The sequence below is a fragment of the Micropterus salmoides genome, unplaced genomic scaffold (assembly GCF_014851395.1).
Source record: "Micropterus salmoides isolate LMB-PRFRI ecotype aquatic unplaced genomic scaffold, ASM1485139v1 Ms_hic_scaffold_3, whole genome shotgun sequence".
Taxonomy (NCBI): Eukaryota; Metazoa; Chordata; class Actinopteri; order Centrarchiformes; family Centrarchidae; genus Micropterus; species Micropterus salmoides.
The window spans coordinates 26,357,290-26,380,027 of NW_024042261.1; the positions used below are offsets into that span (position 1 = coordinate 26,357,290).

The 22,738-nt window shown below is 43.8% G+C and overlaps 1 protein-coding gene across 1 annotated transcript; it reads right to left on the minus strand.

Annotated features, from left to right (window-relative positions):
- Positions 1-3,444: 3,444 nt before the first annotated feature.
- LOC119883463 (probable G-protein coupled receptor 149) lies at positions 3,445-19,962 on the minus strand. The gene is made up of 5 exons (XM_038694111.1): positions 18,567-19,962; positions 16,998-17,178; positions 16,332-16,834; positions 12,607-12,750; positions 3,445-5,483 (listed from the first exon to the last, which is right to left on the minus strand). Exons 1-5 carry the CDS (start codon positions 19,533-19,535, stop codon positions 4,971-4,973), a joined length of 2,310 nt encoding a protein of 769 aa, XP_038550039.1. The 5' UTR covers positions 19,536-19,962; the 3' UTR covers positions 3,445-4,970.
- Between the last annotated feature and the right edge of the window lie 2,776 nt (positions 19,963-22,738).

Here is a 22,738-nt window from a genome sequence, read left to right on the forward strand (position 1 = left end):
AGTCGCCTGATTTTGTCGTCGTGCTCTGTGATTGGTTGTTCGCCCATCTCAAATCCTCTGTGCAGTTATCAGAAGGCTACATAAAAACCTTTATCCTTTTTATACACAGAGACGTTTTACAGTCCGTGGTAGAAGCTATTATGAACAATGGAAACATTCTGCTGAAAAGTTAATCTTTCAGCATTGTGTAATAGCATATTCGTATTCATAGGACAGCCCCAACTCATTTGCTTTGGAGTTGTTGTAGGTTAGGTTCTTGTTTTGTGTGCAAATAAAACGTAAAGTATAGTAACGACAACCTACTATACTATATAGTATATACTGTATACTATACTATACTATATTACTAGCTACATTGTTTGTCAGCATTGCTGACAAACAATGTAGCTAAGATGGTAATTAGAGCTGCTGTGACATTATCAAAATTGTGGCCAAATGTTTACTATTTCCTTTTACTTCAAAAGGAAAGGATCTCCATTAGAAAAAAAGGATTAACTCTAGTCTGATGTTATGTCGACACCTTAAAGGTTCTTTATATGATATTCTGAATATTAATAGGCTATAGCAGCAAACCACTAAAGATAGTAGAGTAATTTAATAGTAATTAATAGTAATTAAGTGGCTGTGAACGTTGCTTACAATTCCTTTAAATATGGCTCATAAAATGTCTTGTAAACGATAAGTGACAATAAATGTAACAATACCTTTTTTTTACTTAAATATCACTTTACTAAGTCACCTGCATTTGAAATGATTGAAAATGAACTTCCTTATAAAGGTATTTTAATTAGTTTAATTAGGTGTACCCAATTCATTTTGTATTATTTTCATATTTTATGTTCTCCTCATTTAACATGAATTTTCTATGAGTCATGTTGCTCTGGTTTATTTTATTATGCGACTGTATTGTGGTGACTGTTTGATTTCTGTAAATAGTTCAGGCAAAAAAGAAAAGCAAAATGTGAGGAACCTCTGGCTATTTATTCCCTAACCCCTGACATTTCAGTTTACCCTTGGGACCTAGTCAGCAGTTAGGAGCAAGTCCATTTTGTGTCCCTGAAGAAGCAAGGATTGGAGGGGAGCATCCTAAAGCTCTAATATATGCAGAGACTGTCTTTGCTGTCATTGTAACTGCTGTAACTGGCTCATCCTGCTCCCAGCTCAAAGGAACCTCAGGGAATTACCTGTTGTCTGGGCCTTAAAGGTTACAGCCAAATGAAAAAGATCTACCATGACTACTATAGACCGCATCACCTTAACAGTTCTGGCTCTGCTGTACTCTGGGTATTGTGGTGAACATCATCTATCAGCAGAATCAAAGCATTTAACATTTACATTTATTCTTTTAACACTTTTATCTATTCCATTCTAATATATGATGGTGATGTATCTACTCCAATTAAGTTTAATAAATAATGGCAATCTGTCACCCTCTAACTGAAAATTCACTGGATTAATAACATTAAAGCACAGCCTTTCTCTTGCATTTTATTATAACCTTGACATGCCATGATTTGCTTCACGTAGGGCTGAATATATTTTAATATTTAGTCTGAAAACAACATGGCAATCTTAAAGTCAGCGAGACACAATTAGCAGGTAACAGACTCCTTTCAATCAATAATTGGTCCTGCTTTGTTCTTATTTCTGAATTATGTGGCGGTTTGCAATCACGCTGTTTTCTCATTTCAGTACTTCACCCTTCACTGATTCTGTGTTTTGCAATGTTAATACTCTCCCTCTCTACCCGCACACCCTTCTGCCTTTGTCTTACAAAATAAAAGGAATATTCACCCAATTAGTACCATGAATTAATTTGCAGAGACAAGAGATGTGAGGGAGTCATTCATGGCGTTTGTGGATGATGAGAGGTTGCAGAGTAGATCCTACCCTCAGCTCGGTTTGGCTGCCATGCAATATCATGCATCCCCTGTGCTGACGTCATCATAGCAGTGATATATTCGAGGATGTGATATGTCTCATTTTATAAAATGTGAAATTGAAATGTGTGCCGCATGTCAACATTCATTGTTCATCATCAACCATTTTGTAACGAAGGAAATCCAGCTCTCCACACAGACAACCAAACAGACAAAACAGAAGAAGAGCTCCAGAAATTCATTCATATGAATGAAATTAATTATTGATTTTTTTCAGTCTGTATGTTGAGGAGTTTGTTTTCATCAGCTTTCTCCTATCAAATCAATTTCTGGCGCTGTTGTTTTTTTTAATGTTTTAATGACAGAAATGTATTTAGTCTCGTCTTTAAGTAGGGCTCAACTGTGAATTAGGAGGGCCTCAAAGGATTTCGCCTGAACTGCCAATACATTTATCTCTGTCATTAGTTTGAAATATCTGAGCACTATCAATATCTCAGCAGGCAGCTCTGAAGGAAACAGGTGAATGATTGGAAATGAGCTGGAATCAGAGAGTAAGCAATGCAGGAAAATAGCAAGAATCTAGGGAAGGAAAGTATAAAAAAAATGCTGAGAAGGAAGCTGAGATGTGTGAGAAAGAGGAGAAATATGAGATAACCCTGAGTAGTGAAGGGGTTGTGAAAATGATTCTTCTGTACACCTTGTTTTTATACCCCCAGGGCTACATCATTAAATAATTTAACCAAGATGAAAATCTGCTGTTTTAGTTCAACATTTTAACATATGTTTTTTTCTGATTACATTTTCAGTAATGCATGCTGTACTCATTGATGGTGCATGTGTTGAACAAGAGATCTCAAGCAGTGGCAGTGATGCTACATTTTTTCTACTTTTCTTCTTCTTTTGGTCTTTCTCCCTCAAAGACTACACCTCTAAATATCTGCATGTATATGCAGATAAAATATAATGAATAATTTGAGAAAACGTCCTAAAACACAATAACATGATTTCATGTCAGCTCAAGCACTGATAAGATCACATGAAAAATACCATACAGCTATTGTGGATTAGTCACATTACTGTCATCCTAGGGGTAAAACAACCAATGAGGACTACTATCTAGGTCAGTCCCTTAAGTAGTTAATTATTGTGCTTTCTTTGCTTTTCTTCTGTAATAGAGAATTCCATTTGAGTAATTTTTGTGTTACGAATCGGTCCAGATTGTTGACATGAATAAGTAATATGCAAACACTTGTGAAGCTGACGTGCAATTCCCAATTTCTCACAAACAAGGCAAATCACAATTTATTGATCACTATTTTAAAGAGAACGCTTGACCAGAAGCTGAACGGTTGTCAAATTTAAAAGAGAGAATAAGCAGTTGAGCGAATTTCTCACACTCTATTAGTCTGCAGAGTGGAAGCTCAGGCACCATTAACAGCTGAAATGGTTGACACTGAATACAACTTTACATTCATTATGATTCATACGCCTGTCCATTATTTCCTTTTACATTTTGCCCAGGAGCATTGAAAATCGAAATGCATAGCAATCCTGTTGGAGGCAATTTTCTGGTATGAATCTTTAATGACAACATTCTTCAGGGGGATGGAACGTGTCACAGCTGATGAAGTGGGCTTGCCAAAGGACAATTCAAAAAGCTGCAAATGAAGTCTACAAAGTGCCAATGTTGTTCTGCAGATCAAGCAACCAAGCACATAAAGGACACCATCATAAAACAAACCTAAATAAATATTAAAAATAATAAATATTCTAAAGTCACTCTAAAATACCTATTTTACTATGTTACTGCAATTGTATACACACACATGTATATGTAAATGTGCATATAGGAAAGGATATACTCATATTATTTGTGAAAGAGAATAAAGATTTATATGCTTCTGATCTATGTCCATATCCCATGTAACTATTCAAAAACTGCACTGAAATACACAATACTATCCATGTAAATGTTATTCCAGTCCTGAATTTATGCATGTATTCAAGAGAAAGTGAGAGGCCCGGTGGCTCACTGATTGGATGGGTAGTGAACGAAGCAGGCAGAGAGATGTTCCCCCAAAGTGGCTCTGGAATGTACATTCATATGCTGCCTATACTGGAGTCAAATATGCACAAATATTAGATTGTACTGAATCTGCACTAGGCAGGAAACTGCTTGGCATAAGTATTCTATTGACCCCTTCTCCAATAATCACTTGCACGCTCCCTCAGATGCTAGCCTCTCCTTTCCTTTTTCTCTCCACCTGTTTCAGATTTTTAGCATGGATAGTATTCCCTCTCTCATTTGACAGGAGCAGCATTAATTGTGTAATACATGGCGGACCTGGCAGCTGGAAGCAAAGGAAAACACTCCTTAATTTAAAGAAATGTATGCAGAACAGACACATTCATATAGGGGAAACATCTAAATACTTTTGGCAGCTAACATCACAAAGCATTACTCTCATACATAGAGCTCCATCCTTGTAGGGCAAGGCTACTTCTCACACACAAAAATGCACAACAACACACTGGGATGAGTCAGACACATAGGCCAGGTGACCCCTCCCCTCACAGCTGAGTCACCGCTGACGTACTCTACAGGATCAGCTTCTTATCAGACATGTGACCAGACTGTGGCCCCTCCTTTCCACGTCTAAGTGAATTTCTCTCTGGCTGTATCTATTTTATGATGACAGGCTGCCATATGGTGAAAGTCTTGCAAGGAATACAGATGCTCTGCTAGAATACTCTTTCGCTCTCCTACCCTCCCCTTTCTTTGTCTCTGTCTCTCTCTCGCGCTTGTTTACCACAATGTACTGCTATCCCTCTTCCTTTACAGATGAATCTATCTCTGTGTACTCTACAGACAGGTGATGCGTGTGCTCTCATGATGCTATCTAAGTACAAGAGTAGGCAAACATATTGTTATAACAGTCTTGAGCTAAGTCTCTATTTGGGTCACCTGTCAGTTCTATTAGAGTGGTGATCAGAAAGAAGTAAATATGGAATGATTAGGAAATTTGTCTTTCATCCTTTGCTGTCACTCTTTCAACCTCCTCCTCGAAGACACTTTCGCATTAATGTATGTCACTCTTCCCTCTCCCCAGCTTGCTTTCTGTAGGCCTCATTGAGCAACTGTATCTCCTCACGATATCCTGAGCTCTCCTGCGTCTGCCTTCGGCTGTTCTGCCGGTGAGCCTCCACAGTGTCAGGTATAGTGATGTTGATGGTCTCTGCCTCTGGGTTGCCACCGCTGGGGATGAGCAGAGAGTAGGAGGCTGTCTCGCCCAGGTCACAGGAGACAAAGCGGTTCTCCCTACGTGAGTAACGCAGCGACGGCGAGCGGGCGTGGGTGGAGGACTGGCTGATATTGGAGATGATGGAGACACTGTCCATGGCCTCCTCGTTGTCACAGATCTCCAGAACCTCAAGGTGGATCTTGACATTGGTGTCACCCACACCAGCTCGTATGCCCATTTCCATCCCGATCTCCATGCCCATCTCTATGCTGCTGACATTCACGTCTCCAGCCTGACCTCCTGATGCTTTGTCATCTGCACTGGGCTCGTGGCCAACTGATTTGGAGCGGTACACTTCCACCTTTGAAGCAGAGGGAGATTTATCATTAAAGTTATTAGTACCTGTGGTGTGGTAATGTTGCAGTGAATAAGACATGTGCCTTTTGTGTGGGAAGATCAGCTAAATAAGTAAATGTGAATGTAATAAATAATACAGGGTCAAATGTAATTCCACATTACATATGTTTCTGAAACTAAAAGACATATAAAACATATACAGTTGCTGTGAGTCAATAGTTGTTGTTTTTTTTACAGTAAATGTTATAACTGAAGACAAGGTTCAGTGTGTAAGTTTTAGTGGAATCTAGTGGTGAGGGTTGCAAATTGCAACCAACTACTCACTCACAGCTCACACCTCCCTTTGCAACATACTATATTCCCCGGCGATCTCAGCCTACGATCCCCGACAATTCGAATATTGTCGGGCCTTCGCCCGCCAGCAGCTCCAGGGGGAAGATCCCGGCTTCGGCACTCCGAGCAACCAGCCTCGACTAGCCGCCGTTTGCTGAAGCAAGACAACCCCACATCAGCCCCCACACAGAGCCAGGTCGTATCAAATTCAGATACACCCCAATCTCTTTCTCATTCGTTTTCTATTTCTCAAATGTCACTATCAACCAGAGCACATGCATCTCTCCATCCCCGCATCCTTTCTTCTTCCCTTTCCCTATCCCATCTCCTCTGGCACCATCGGTCCTTCCTACCCTGATACCAGCGGCAACCACAGCGAGATATACGAAAACGCCATCGACCAGACTATTCCTCCTGTCTATATTTTTCCCCCTCCCTTCCCCCTCCCCTCCTCCCTTCCCCCTCCCCTCCTCCCTTCTCCCCTCCCCTCCCCTCCTCCCTCTCCCCATATCCCAAACGCATCAAATGCAATTTTTCTCTCTTCTAACACACCCCAACCTCTTTTTTCATCCATTTTCTACTTCTCAAGCATCACTATCAACACATGCATCCCTCCATCCCCCTACCCCCTCCCCATTTCCAAATAAATCAAATGTGACTTTTCTCTCTTCTAACGCAATCCCTTTTCTCCACAGAGAAGGGAAACGCAACTGTTCTCAGCCCTACCAAACTCAAGCAACCACCTTCTACCCGATCCAAAGTACTTACACCAGCAGGATTTCGCTCCCCTTTTTCTTTGTACCTCGACAATACAAGTTCAATCTTCCCCGACCGCAGGTCAGAGCTGGGCGATTACCTGTCCCCAATCTTAGACCTGGCCTCGCGGTTTGCCGGCACATCTACCACGTCCTCTTTTCGTCTCAAGCCGCTGGTCACGTACAGCAGAAACGAAGGTTACGATATGGTAACCCTAGTTCTATTAGCACAGGCGGAGCCGTCTACTGGACTCTATGGGTACTATCTCTCCTCCTATCACACGCACGTACTCACCCACTGAAATTTTGAATACTGTAAGTAGCCGACCAATTGGACGTTGCTACTGTACGTGCGTACAGTATAAATAGTGGTGTCCTCACTGCTCAGCATACAACCAACCCTTCAGCAGACGGCGGTGGAGCGGCAGGGCTCCATCGTAGAGGGCTCCGCCTGTGCTAATAGAACTAGGGTTACCATATCGTAACCTTCGTTCTATCTCACACAGGCTCGGCCCTCTACTGGACTCTATGGGTACAGTGGGTGGAGCCCGATGACTGTCCGCCCAGCCGCGACAAGCCACAGCTCACCTCACTGACACGATCGGCCACAGGTCACCAGCCACAGGCCCTAAGCTGCCTCCATCCTAAGTGATGGGGCAGTGGGCCACCCCTCAGAAAGGTCACTAGACCGCTAGGGGTTTGGCATGACCAGATGGATCTGATCCAGTCAGATCCAACACCTGAACTGTCCTGACCCCTTACAGGGGACATCACAGTCAGTGTAAAAATGGTAGTCTATGGAAGACACCAGTCTCCTTCCTCAGAGATCCTGAGTCGCACCTGCGAGCACAGATCCTGAGAAGGAGCCCGACACATACAAGAGGTAAAAACGCACAAATGGACATGGTGAAGACCACGATGCCGTTGTGCAAATCACCTCGACGCTCACCCTGTTGATGAGGGCCGTTGACACAGCCACACCTCGTGTGGAGTGAGCCCAGACCACCGAGGGTGGGTCTTTCCCCACCTGCACGTAGACCTGTGAGATACAAAAGCCCAGCCACTTAGCTTTGTAGCAGGAAGTGGTGGAGCCTGCCCTCACCGCCTGGATGGTATGTACCACCTCTGCGGACAGCCCAGCCTGTCTCAACCTCTCCCTTTCAGGAGCCAAACCTGGAGAGGTTGGCCGAGCACCGGCAGTGTGCCTATGGTGCCTGACTCCTGTGACAGAGCCCCCCAGACCTGAGGCACAGGCCAGGGCTCCGTCACTGCCAGCTGCGTCACCTCTGCGTACCACCCCGCCGATCTGCGGCTGGGGGCTACCAGGATGACTGACAACCCTTCCTGTCTCACCCTCTCCAGCAGGGGGGGGATGAGATGGAGTGGGGGGGGAGCATACAGCAGCCCTTTTGGCCATGGCACGTGTGCAAACGCGTCCACGTCCAAGGGCGGGCTGTCCTGTGGTAGGATCGCGAACCACAGCGGGCAGTGGGTGTTGTGCCGTCTGGCAAACAGGTCCACCTGCGCCGTCCCGAAGCGAGACCAGATCTGCTGTATTATATCGGGGTGCAGTCTCGACATGCACTAGCTCTAGCAGTTTCCTGAGTGTCAGCATGCGGAACGGTTTCCGTGCAATATGCTGGTTCAGGTAGCGAAGATCCAGGATGGGTCTGAAGTCTCCAGTCTTCTTGGGGACCAGGAAGTACGTGGAGTAAAGACCCTTGTACGTGTCATGGGTTGGAACGACAGAGATAGCCTGTTTCTGCAGGAGCTGTTGAATCTCTGTGGCCAGGAAGTCCACCTCCTCCTGAGAGGACAGGTTGGCTTCCTTGATGCCCTGGAAAGACGGTGGGATACGGCAAAATTGTAGGGAGTAACCCCGCCTCAATGTGCCGTCCATCCAGTCTGTTGGCTTGCAGCAGCGTCTCCATTCCGTGTGGAAATGAGTCAGGGGACGTGCTGTTAGCTGAGGAGCGTTGTGGATGAAATGCTGGAAAGCTTCCTCGGCCCTCACCGCCGCCAAACCCTCCATAAATGGGAGTTTGGCCCAAAGGGGGCCGCAATCGAAAGGGCCAAACCGGCCGTGGTGACCATGAACGCACCACGGCCAAAGTCTCGAAAAACCCGAGTGGATTGTGGTGTCCTGAACGCACCACGGCCGGTCGCTCCGTTGACGTCATTGCCTGCGACAGTGTTGTCGTAGCGTCTACGGTGATGCGTTCATTATCAGCAGAACTGTCGAGAGGAGCAGTGACGGGCCGGGGAGCTCTCTTCTCCCTCTGCGGCCAAACGGCGCAGCGAGCCGCTCGCAGAGGCAACGAGCAATCTTCCCTGCTTTGCTATGACGGGAGAGACGTGGTTAGTGACAGCATCTCTCCGGCAATAGCGGGCTAGGCTGCTACTACCACGGATACTCCGTGATGCGCTGCGACCTCTCGTTGGAGCAGTTTTCGGCAGCTTAGCGTGTATGTCTGTGTGGCACGAAAACACTGCCGAGCTAGCAGTGCGCCCGAGCGGGTTCACGTAGGCGCGCTAGGAATGCAAGCTAGGATCAGATAGCTGCATTGTGCCGCTTCTACGGCAAGAGCGGCTCGTTTCTCGGCCGTCATGGCGCGGAAGCGGAGTGTGTCGCAGCCCGTAGAACCCTTCCCGGAGCCGACTTACCAGCTTAGGCAGGATGGGGGGGGGGGCAGTGCTAGCCCGACGCGCCCCGCCGCTATAGCCATAACCGCGGGGAAGTCGTAATGGACTGAAGAGGAATTAATTTGCACTTTAGACACGGCCGATATGGCCGCAGTAGAGGTGGCTGATGCAAATGACAGGCTGTCAGCATCATCGTCGATCAGCGGCGGCGGCAGGGACGGCAGGGAGCGTGAAGCCGACTGAAGCGGTAGATCGGGGGCCGGAGCATCCTCCTCGGCAGGGAGGGGATCCGGGCCGGCGTCTTCCTCACTCTCCTCGCAGATGAGGGAGAGCTCACACTGCCAGAAATGCTCCCAGCGCTGCTGGCGGTTGGCGGATGCCATCTCTGGCGTGGTCCCTGCCGAGGCATTCAAAGCAGAAGCGATGAGTGTCTACCCCGGCGATCAGACCGGGGCACGACAGGCAAAGGCGAGCTTCAAGGAGCGGCGACTCCATCCGTGGAGGTGAAAGTCAGTGGGCGGTTCGCTGTCTGTCTGAAGAAAAAGGATGCTGAGCAGTGAGGGCATTTATACGGTACGCACGTACAGTAGCGACGTCCAATTGGTCGGCTACTTACAGTATTCAAAATTTCAGTGGGTGAGTACGTGCGTGTGATAGGAGGAGAGGTAGTACCCATAGAGTCCAGTAGAGGGCGGAGCCCGGCATCATACATAATCATAACGTCTCCAGTCAATACAGTACTTAAGTCGACACGTACGCCTTCTCTTGTAACTAGATTGCTTAAATTAATTAATAAATATATTGAATAATATATATTTAACATATATTAACGTCACAGATGACTTCCTCACCTTTTTGCCACCCTCTACGCCACCATCTTATGGCCTCAACATCTCGACTTCCGCACACCTCCAACCCGGAGTCCCAGGGTCACTCAGGCATCCTCACCCCCGAGAAAACCCATCGCATTTCCTTGCTAATTTCAAATTTCCTTCTGGCCACCGTTGCACCAAACGCCGTCTTCTCTCATTACTGGGCCACTTACCTACACCACCAGGACCATCCCACAAGGTCTGTCCTTCCCGTCACATCTCCTTTCCATAGCCGCTTCCGTCCCATCTCTCCATCACCACATCAAACCAGACGCCGCATACATGAAGCCTCCACACAGTTACGTTTTCTTTCATTCTGGAACGGCATCTCCCTCTCCACTTCACCAAGCAAGAAGTCATCGAGCCCTCCACAGACGCTGCCCCTCCTGTCGTCTTCGGCTACTACGGCGGTAGTCGGTTCGCAGCGGACTGGCCACCTGAATTTCTAGCCCTCCCTCCTTCCCCTACCATCGACGACACCTACCCAGTTTATCACAGCCATTCTTTGGGGGTCTAAACTGTCTAAGAAAACTATCACAATATACTCAGACTTAGTGCAGTGGTAGACACAATTAACAGAGGATGATCCCATTGTCCAGACATAATGCAATCCATGCACCTTGGTTCAGCATAGTGCCATTCGTCATCCAAGCCTCTCATATCCCAGGCCACGAAAACACTATCGCCAACACTCTTTTTCTCGCTCAGATCAGGCCACCTTACTCCATACGCGGGCAGAGTCCTAGAATCCACATTCCTACTGACATTTTTGGCTTCTCACGCTGCCCGGAGTCCACCACCTCCAGCCTCAACTACCATCCGAGTCTATACGCCACATGGCCCGCGTCTCCATACCATCCGCAGACACACTCCGTCATCACACCAAACGCAGCGAAACTAACCAATCCGGTCTGCCGCAACCCATCTACCTCTTCCGACTCGATTTCTTACCTCAGTCCATACGAACCATACAACTCTACGTAGTCCCCCCAAGATCCTCTGTTCGTCACAGAGACAGGGAAGTAGCCACTCTTCTGGTGTCACCAACTCCTCCGCCAAATTCTATCCAAATCCAGCATTACCCCCAAACTCTACTTGGGCATCCATTCCGCATCAGAGCCGCCTCCCCCATCTCCAGGCAGGGAATCCCAGCCAACATAACCAAATCCTCGGCCGTTGGTCCTCACCAGCATACCTCACTTACATCCGTTATGACCGAACGATATCAGAAACGCTCACGCACACCTTTCATCTGAAGTTCTTTTGGGGGTTTCCGCACGTCGACGGACTAAGAGACAGCTCCCCCACCCCGAGTCTCGACTCCACCAGTTCCCGCACACCTTCTCGCCAGTAGACACCGGTCTGCTCTTCACTCATGCATTAATTGGCGCGGATCCGACTCCTCCCCTTCATCCCCCACCTGTCTTCCCATCAACCCTTCATCCATCACACCTCGACCCCTACCACTCATTCCTCAACCCTCTCCCCCATCCCTACATCCCTCAGCCCACCCTTCGGGCACTCGATCCGTTCTTTTCATACAATCTATCTCGGCTCCATTACAAGCAATAAACCATTGTTAACCTTCTACGTTCGTAGGTGTGGTCTTTGTTAGTGAATAATACGTATGGTCCTCCATTTGTCAAAATTTCACGTCTCTTCTTACTTCTAATAAACCAGACAACCATTACTTCTACTGTTACTTCTTCTTACTCTTTTCATATGTATTCAACATAGTGACAAAATGCGCTCTCTAGAGCAGGTTGTCCGTTTGGGGTACTGTAGAAACATGGCAGCACAACATGATGACTTCCATGTAAAGGGGACCAATGGTCTATTTAGATAGAAATGACTCATTCTAAGGCAATAAAAACATAATGGTTCTATTATGTAGGGTCTTTATGCATCACTTTATGCAACATAGTTATGTATATTATAATGCATTTCTGTCAATTGATCCTCCTAAATATTACAAACTGAACCATTTGGGTATTATAATTATTTGCTTTTTTTGCAGAGTTGATGAGATGAGATAAAGCTAGAGCCAGGATGAGATTAGCTTATTTTAGCATAAAGACTGGAGGCTAGGGGAAACGGCTAGTCTGGCTGTGTCCAGTGCTAAAACGTCCATCTACCAGCATCTTAACAGCACAGTTAACATGTTATATGTTGTTTCTTTAATTCATGTGCAAACTGATATATATAAAACAAGTTGTGGTTTTACAGGCACCACTGGCCAACAAAAAAGTTACAGCACGTATACCTCAGTGTAAAACCACCTCCTGTAGGTTTTTTTGTGTATTTTTTGAGCAAGGCTGCTTCCTGCTGCTTCCAGTCTTTTTAAGATAACTGTGTCCTAACTCAAGCTTCATTAATGCACAGACATGAAAGTGATATCAATCTTTTCATCTAACTCACAGCAAGGAAGCAGTAAGTTTATTGCCAAAAATGTCTCACAATTCATTTGATGAATTGCTTAAAATTATCTGGACTTGAACCCTAAAGACAGAGACTGCACTATTACCTTCTTAGCATTGTTGGGGGAGATTTTGAGTCCGTCACTGCTGACCTCATAGGTAGAGAGGGAGAGGGTCTTCCCTGTGGGTGCGTGCAATGATACAGTGCCCTGAAAGGCGCACAGGGGGACTGACAGTCCACCTGATGACCGCTGCATAGGAAAACCAAAGAAAGAGCAAATAATGTTGAGTCAACGGCCATCTAGCACAATATATTTATTTACATATAAACTTAGCAGGTCTTATGAGAATACCATAATAAATATTCCATCTTGGCTCCATATCGTGTTATTGACAAGAAGTACAAAGCACACAAGGTCTTTTTGTGTCTCGCTCCCTTAGTTCAAACTTTGTGAGCTTAGATTGTGTCCGTGATGTCAAGAACAGGGAGATGTGTTGACCAACCATTTCCACTTTAAGAGTAAATGACGTTTACCTGTCAGAGCCCTGTCACATGTTCATGAGGCTCTGTGAATCTAGAAGCCACCAGAGAGAAAACATAGAAGTATGATCTATAAGCTATTTAGCTGTTATCAGGATTTTCTATGTACTAATTTAATCTGGATATTTTCCGTGTATAAAGCATCAGTCAAGTTTGTTCTAGATGTCGTATAATTTTGACATCTTTTTTTCAATTACTGGGCTCTTTCATATCACTCACATTTTTAGTCACTTTTCATGTTTTCCAGTCATATTTTTATATTTTTTTTTATAGAGATGATTTCACCAAACAGAACATCAAAGTGAGCCTCTGTTAACATGATGTGTTTGAGAAAATGCATATTGCTGGCAGGGGAAAGGAAAAGCATCCTGCTGTGTGAGAGTGGGGAGACTGTGGCAGGTCTCATTAAACCCTAGATTAGTTCAATGTAATGATCTGATTGTGAATATGACGCAAAATAGCAACAAAGAGGATGTCAATCTCTTGTCCTCCCTGACTCTGTCTGTTTTCCTGCCATTGTCGTTGCATCTTTGTGAATGGAGGTAGACACAGAGGGAGAGAGAGAGAGGCCACAATGTTGAGCTGAAAACACATTGTCAAGTAATTCAAATGATGCTCAGAACCCATCACTGTGGGAAGTACATTGACAGATGGTGTGTGTGTTCTGGGTATATTCAGATGACTTATTTATTAAACCTACATGCATGTGTTGCAATTATCTTATTTATTTCAATATAAAGCATTTAAACCTGCATGACATGAATGCAAGCATTTCCATTCTGCCTTGCTTTTACAGTATTCTGCAGTACACAGGAATGGTTCTAAAGATGGCAATGTCAGTAAGCCGGTTGCCTACTTTGGTCCAGACAGAGAAATCTTGATAATGCATTGGCATGAAATTTGGTACAGATATTCCCCTCAGGATGAATTGGTGATTCCCTTTTTATCTAGCGCTATCATTCAGTCAAAACTGTGATTTGTGACCAAATACCTGCAACACTACTGACATTCCCATCAGCCTTAGATGTACTTAGTACCAAATATTAGTATGCCAACACACATGGCACATGTTACTGATGCCTACAGATCCTAGCATGTTCTATGTCCATTCCAAATCAATAGTTAAATATCATTGTTTGTTTTCAAACACTAATTTACAGTTTTGGATGTGTTCTCAGAAGGGTGAACAGGTTTCACTTCCCTACATCTTAATGCGAATTAGATTTCCCCTCTGGGAGAAGGCTTGTGAATGCACTGCCAGCTCTGTGCTTGCTAACAGAGAGTATAAAGTCACAGAGAGGGTAAAGATGTCTTTAAGCTCTAATTCCACCTCTCCCAGTGGATGCTGAAGGCCAGAAGGGCTGACAGTAAGGAGGACAGATGCTGGATAATGACATCTAGCCTGCTAACAAGGAAATAAAAAATAGCCAGGAAATGCTATAAATCGCAAACTATTTAGGCTTTGCTTTCATCTCTTGTGTGTATACAGTATGTATATGTGTTTGTGAGCAAATTTTGATCTTTTGTGACTGTGTTTGGGATCTTGATATTATTTAGCTTGTCTTTACTGTTTGTTTGTAGATGTTGTGTGTCACTTCATATAAATACAGCTATTATGCTTGTATATTCTTATTCCAATCCATGAATGAGGTCTAAGGGAGCATAATATACAGAGTTTGCTACTTAGAAGCTGAGAAGTAGGACACACACACATACACAAGCCAGCAGCTAGCAGTGAGCATCTCAGACTTATCCATGATGCAAAGTGAGTGCCAAAGCCAAGCTGTAGATTCATGCTCCATGGATTTTCCACCCTCTGGTGAATTTCAAACCAAAACATTTCAGACTTATAAGTAGAGCAGAGACAGAGAGGAAGCGAGACAGCAATTAAGTGTGTGCATGTGTTTGTGAGTGTACACATGTATGCATACATGGCCCTGCATCTGTTCATGTCCCAGTTAGTTCTGAGTATAAAAAGTAATGCCTGTGGCTGTGAGGCTGTTCTCTCGTCTGTGTTTGGTATCTCTAAGGGTAGGATACATTAATCATTAAGCCTTTACTGTTTTGTCCTTGTTTAAGAATTCAATTGGGTCCAACCAAACACAGAGAGAATTAAGCTTTTGGTATTACAAGAGCACAGGATGTCAACAACAAAGAAAGAAATGGATTAAAAATGGATTAGTGGATTGCCGTTCATGGACCTGTAGCAAACTGTCTTGAGCACCATTGTTTACATTACTATTATTTGCTCAATAGTTGACTTTGCAACTATTGAGCAAATAATACATTTATGAGCACAATTTTGGGTCTTGCATTATATATACATACACTATGATTTGATTGTACTTGAACTAAAACATTAATCAAAAATGGATTGTGAAGAATTTGTCATTAAAATTTCATTCCAAATTCATACCAAATCACGGGTATGCAGAAAAGACATTCATAGACACACAAAAGGGAGCTACCTATCAGTGAATAATTTCATTAATACTGATCTGAAACTGTAAACACCCTCTAACCACAAGACCAAATCAATGAATAGAGCTGAGCCTTGAGAGTTGGTCTGATTTTAGAGAGTCTGTGCAGCAACAATGAATGAATATTTGCTTTTAAAAGACAGGCTGACATTTGTTACTAAAATGGTATGCAGCTGATAGTATCTTGATCAATTGCTCTATTGTCCATTGAGGCTTAGCACAAATAAAGATATGCAGAGAGAGAGGAGGGGAGGAGAGGCGAGAGGCTAAGGGAGAGGCAATTTTAACCATTTTATCTAAATCACATGCACAGCTTCCAGTCTGTCAGCTTGATTGCAAAAAGGCACATTCAAAGATGCAGAACCCCTCCCCACAGAGACCAACAAACAGAGAGTCTGAAAGGCAGTCAGACAGACAAAAACGTGCAAATACTCACTCACGTCTTTAAGGCCTGGCTATGTAAAAACTGCATTCTAGTGCAGCTGTATGTCTCTGTATCTATGCACATGTGCACTGCAATAAGATAGCATTTCATTTCCTTTTGTAGAAAATGTAAACACAGAAAGGGAGATTGAAAATACATCCATTCTATGAGCCCGAGACACTAATCTCATTAAAACGATCATCTCTAGAGAACATTACCATATGTTGCATGCAAATGCAGCAGTTGTTTGACTAGCTTAGGAAAACAACAGAGTGCAAATGTGGAACATCAATTAATGGCAGCCATGAATCACAGAATGACAGATACTAATGACTTAATTTGACCAAAATCAGGCTAATAAACTGAATACCCTGGACAGTGGTGTACCTGTCTGGGTGTTCTCTCTGATTTACTTCTGCACCACTCCCAGTCTGTCAGCTCGATTTTCCGACACTCCTCGTGCGACAGCCTCCTCTCTGTCCCCTCGAACACAGACGATGTGTCAGTGAGATTGTGATCCTGCTCCCGGTGATGAGAAGGCAGCGAAGGGACACAGCGGAAGTCACCTTCGTCCCCATGGTTCTCATGAGGGAGTGAAGGACAATCAGCCAGCGCCTCTCCTCCACCGGCTACTGCTTCCAACAGAAGGTCGGCATGCGAGGAGCTGTCCACAGGGCAGGTGGTGCTGAGATCAAGATCGGGCCCCAGGCTGGAGGGCCCGCCACTTTCTAGTGCATCAAGGCGGGTATTTGGGAAGTCACAATTAAAGAGGCTATGATAGGCAGGATTCTCAAGGGGCAGACTGTTATGAGACATTGTGGCATGTGACAATTTGTACACTCCATAGCCTTGTTGGAAGGAAAGGTTGAACTCAAATCTTCTTTTCATCACTGTGAAAAAACGTAATTGAGAATGATTTTATAACACCCTCACGCCAGAAAAGAATAAAAAGTACCCTCTATATCACATTGGGGAAACTTGTACTGGAGTTCATTATGTAGAAACACACATTATAGTACATTGTTGGTCAATTTGTATATTGTCATGGTTTACCTGAGGGCTGCTGCGCTGGATCCCTTTCGCAGTTAATGAAGCAGCCACATGGCATGTGGATCCAGCGCTCAGACAGCACGAACAATGGAGTGACCGCAGGGGCAAGCAGAGTGAGAAAGAAGCTCAGAGTCTCCAGGGATGAGCTGCGTGCATTCAGTGCGTGGCGTACCAGCACCAAAGTCTGTGAATGAAGGGAAAGGGGAAATTAATTCACTGGGGAGTCAGTGATTCAGTACGCACGAGAAAGTGGGGAGAAGGAGGACACATGAATGGAAAATAATTACAAAGATCCTTGACCCATTCTGAGCCTTTTTGCTCTTCTTGTCTTTTGCTTTGTTATTAAAACATGTCAATGCAGTTCGAGCCAAACTGCAACATTACGAGAGAGTTGCATTATTGTTCCATGTATGGGTATACTAAATTGTAACTAAACGTATCCATTCTTTTTGCATATTCAAAAAAAAGTGTTGAATGACTCCATTGTGGCCCAGCAACAAGTTCAGCATTTTGCTGATATTCATCTTTACATTTTTATACATTACATTAGTAAATACAAACACAGATACAAATAATATATACCTAAAGAGAAACAACCTTAGGCAAGACATGTTTATTCGGACTGGTTTGTTTCTTAAATTCAAAACAAATTCACATCCACAGAAACAAAACTCATTGTGAATTTTACTTCTGATCTGTGAAATTTTGTACTACACAATGTCAAGTTTGTAATGCCAGTTCTGTTTGCCTATCATTATCAGCTATATATCACCTATTTTCTTTGAGCACGGACAAATATTGTAACAGCAAAACTCATTGTGTGGCAATCATGTAGGCCTACCGTGTTTTACAATGCAACCCATGCAATAAAACCTGCCTCCAGGCCTTTAGGAAATGCTACTGTAATAGGACACTGGCTGTAGCTTAACAATTGCTTGTATTATTTATAAAATATATATATATATATTCAAAACAAAAATTGTGTGTGTATATACACATAATGAGACCACAAACCATGACATGTGCATGTGATGTCTAAACGTATATTATTAATTAATTGAATACATCCTGTAAACTTATGAAGTGTTTCCTGAAGTAATGTTTTATTTTTCCTCACAGGAAATGGTTTTAAGAGAATAATACACTTCTATTTTGACAGATAAGAACAAACAGAAACAGATCACAACAGAAATGTTGGTTTGATTTGGGGATGTTTTGCATTTACATTACTACATTAGAGACCCATACATGACTTTCTAGTTGGCTGTTAAGCACTTTTCTGGTGCTTATTTGGCATCTCTTTGTTGCTCCCTAAGGTGAGACAACTTGCTAGATCAGTGCAAAATAGGTCAAACCATTTCAACTAAATAACTCTTGGATCTGGAAACAAGTTGGAAATAAGTAGGCCTACAAACAAAACTCAAGGATAGCAAGTGTTTTCTGAAAACAAGGAAATCATTTCGAACCAATTAGATTAAATGATTTTTCATGGTGTTTGGAAGTGAAAGGAGACATTGTGCTGTTGTTTTTGGCTTCAACTACTGTAGCATTTCCTTTTATCACGTTGCTTACCATTATTGGCATCCATAAAATAACTCGGACAACTGCCAGGATCATGGAGAAGCGTTTTTGTGCAAACACCACTGGTGTGTCCTCGACTGCAGTCGTCCTCTGCCCGTTGACAGACACTGGGGACATGCAGCTGTCCTCTTTCTCCCTGAGCTCGGTCCCGCATGAACTTGGGGTCAGCTCGTTGTAGGCACCGAAACTTTTGTTAAGACTGTCCCTTGAAAAGGATTTGAGGTCACAGAGGGGAGCGGAGCCACTCAGTCCCCTCGCCATCTCCAAATAGTCGGGGTACAGTAAAGTCCTCTGGGGCTCTCTGGAGCACAGCAGCTGGTAGGTGAGGGGGATGAAGAAGAATAACAAGCCGCAGAAACACAGGGAATATAAAGAGAAAAGCAGCATGATGTAAAAACTGTCGCTCCCTGGGAAACACCCGAGAGAGGCCGGCGTAAAGCTGCCCCATCCGCACAAAGGCAACACACTGACGGCTAGGCTGACCGCCCACACACCGGCAATGGCCCACATCACTCTTAGGGGCCGGCGGACAGACTGAAGCACTCCAAATCTCTTAGTGACATAAAAAGTGTAGGCTGCTATAAGGCAAGCCTTCATATTGCTGGAAACACCCTGGAACACGTACAGAAGTCCAGATAAAGTGCACAGGCTGCCGGACCCTCCACCTCCATCTGTCTCCCACTGTAGGAGCATGAACAAGGAGAGAGGGACCACGCTGAGCAGGTCGTCCACCGACATGGAAGCCACAATGAGACACAGGGAGGTTTTTCTCCTCATCCGGAGGAAAGAGAGCAGCGAATACACACCTCCGACAAAGGTAGCAGTGGCGATGGTTACGCACAAGCCGAAAAGTAGCAGGCGTATTTGCCTCTCCACCCCCGCGGGTTCTGTCTTGTCGTAGGTGGCCGTGGAAAGGTAGCTCTGGTTGGGTGCCGGAGAGCTGAGGTGCGTCGTGGACATTTTCTGTGAATTAACTTCTCTGTCTCTTTTTGGGACTTTTAAATGGTCAAATCTGACCCATTAGCCTTTAAAGTTTACCACGCTGCTCAGATCTGAGGATGGCACAAGATGCGCGGCATCTCCAAAAAAATCAGACAGTACAGATGATGAGAGAGACATAGGACAATATCCTTCTCCGATCCAACTGTAAACGCACGCGTAACTCAAGCTTTCCAGTACCTTGAATGTGGAGCCTCCGGTTACAGTACTGGCAGGCACTTGTGCTCACCGTTCAGATCGCGCAACCAGGGCACCTCTAGGTTCCAGCTGCCGATTTACGAGCTGTCGTCATCATAGTTTCCTCTCACAGTAGTTATTTGGGGTTGGGCCAAACGCAGCTTACTACTACTCTCTCTGTGTAGAACTGTTCCGATACATCAGGCTGCGTTTTCGTTTGGATAGACCCTTTCCTCGGTCCAAATACTAACACTCCCTATCCCTTCTCCCACTGCTCTACCCCCACCCCGCCCCAACTCAACTCAACCGTTACAACTGAATACAAATGAGAAAAGAATAACCTTTTATGGATTGTTTCCTGCCAATGCTAATTTGTGTTTGTGTAAGGGGCCCATCACTTTGTGGTTAATTCCATTTGGAAACCAAAATGTCCATCCACAGGCAGTTTCAGCAGATTGGCTTTCATTGTTCTGTTTTAAAAGCCCCTGCTTAATTGAGTCAGGAAACTATATGCCAGGAATGAAATAATAAGAGAAAATAAATAGATAATATTTGAGTGGTATCTTGTGATTGTGTATGCTAGCTGCTCACTAAGACAGACTGAAAACAGAGTAAGGCTATTTTACTGTGCATGGTGTCTCTTTGCATTTAGCCCTGCATGTCACACTACTGAGTGGAGCAGCTCTCATGAGCGATGAGAAGGGGGGCAAAGGACACATTCATGGCAATGAAGTACTTTAAAAGAAAGAAAATCCTTGCTTGACTCATCCAAAGGGACACTTATTTGTCACCGGAGGCATGAGTTTTAAGTGATTATATTTAATGATTAAGTTGTATTTGAAACAGTCTGATTGTTTTATTAGATGTCACAGTAAATCAGGTTACAGGGACAACATTTGCAGATGCAACTAACTAGAGAAAAAAGCCAATTAAACAGTATATGACCCTGTGGCTGGACAGAGGCTGATGTGTGTGCCCATGTCTTTATGTGTGTGCAAATCCTATATCCTGGTGTGGAATTGGCCTTGTCTCGTCCTTCTACTGTTGTGTTCAAGGATTTTCAAGCTGAAGGACTCCACAGTTTGTTTAGATGGTTCATGGGTGTTCATTTATCTCCACAGAGGCCCATTGATAGAAATAATACTCCATGTGTTGTTTATTACTTTTGATAGATTTCTGGACTCTGAATGTAAATGCCCTTTATGTAAATGCAAACATGAATCTACATGATAGCAGCCCATGCTTATTAATTTACACCCTACTCTATTATGTTCTCCCTCACCATATCTAAAATATAATATATCTTTGGAGGCTTACCTCTTTCTACTTTGTGCAACACATCTCACATATGTGAATGCAAACATGACTGTAAGTGCATCTGACTACAGGTTTTGTAATTGAATTAGAGTTTGGGCTAAGTGACTTACAGCCAATCTAATGACTAGACTCTCTATGGAGCTAAGAGGACACAGAGAGGATCATAAGAGGACAAAACACAATCCACGAGGGTGTATAAACACAAAAAACATACACACAGATACACCAGCTGAGCTCGGCGTCACACATCAAGGTGACCTACTTTGTGTGTGCTGCGTGCAATAGTTTGTCTATGTGTGCATGTGAACAGGCACAAGGTGAGAGTGCAGCTCTGTAAAGGTGCACTGGTAAGGAATGGAGTAAGTGTAATGAAACGGGATCTGAAAATATGAAAAGCTAACTTCCTGTCAAAACGCATCCCATCATCACGGAGGAAAGACTGAAAATACATTTTATATCAAGGTAGGTAGACAGTGAGAAGGAAAGGATGAGGTACAAAATCACAGACAAATAAGTGTGTAAGTTGTTAAAATCCCCCATATACAGAAAGTGTCAGTTTAGATGAGCACTGTCAAAACAAAACACAAAAAGCACATATTTGAATATTTCTTACAGTATAAACAGATTTAGCAATTCATGTTATAAAAATGCATAGTGAAATTATTAAACAGAATTTGCATTTAATTTTATTACAGTTGTGGCCAATTTGCCATGGCTGTAAGCCTAATGATTAAATGAAGGTCCTCTAGGTAGTCCTAAGACGTGTCCCATTTAAATGCAAAATTCTAGACATTGATCACATGTCAGCAGCAGAATCACAACCTAAATAAAATTAGATCAAAGAAATATATTTCTCCAACTGCACACTGACACACATCAGATATTCCTGTCTGCTGATACACAAAGCTCTAATGATAAACAGAGTTTACCCTGTGCAAACCTGTTTGGTAAACACTAACAGAATTGTCCATTCCTTTTAGATTGCGGAGTGTTTTGCAGGGAGTTATGGTACATCAAATCGGTTAAATTAGGCCTGTTATGATGACTGATATTGTTCTTGTGTTAACAAAGAAAAGGTGTTTGCTAAAACCTGACCTTTCCATTACACTGTCTACTTGTATTCCTGTCTACTTCAACAAACATTTAATGGACTCTCATGAAGTCAAACGCAATTACATTAAAACTAATGAAGCGCGAGTTTGATTTGAGAATAACAGCCATCTTACAACATCTAATAAATCATTCGTTTGTATTATTGGCTTAAATTAAAATGATACCATGAGAGTGCTATGAAGGAAAACCTCATTGTGTCTCTGTCACAATTCATCTGGACCATGAAATGGAAGAAGCTAATCAATGATAGATGACTGTAATATGTTCACGTTCCTTCAAGTACATTAGTAATGTACTGTGTTGTACATTATGCTCATTTATCTACATACATATTTGCACATATTACACTGCCATTACTCTGGTGCTTGCTGGCCCCTGGTGGTGCATCTTAAATTCAGCACAGCACAGTTTATAACTTTAAATTGCAGAACTGCTGGGTTACCCCTCCCCCCAATCCCTCTCTCCCACACACGCATGTGTATGCAGAGTCTAAGTGCATCATTATCCTAAGTCACATCAAATATTAATGAGGCAGCACTTGACACAGACATACAGCG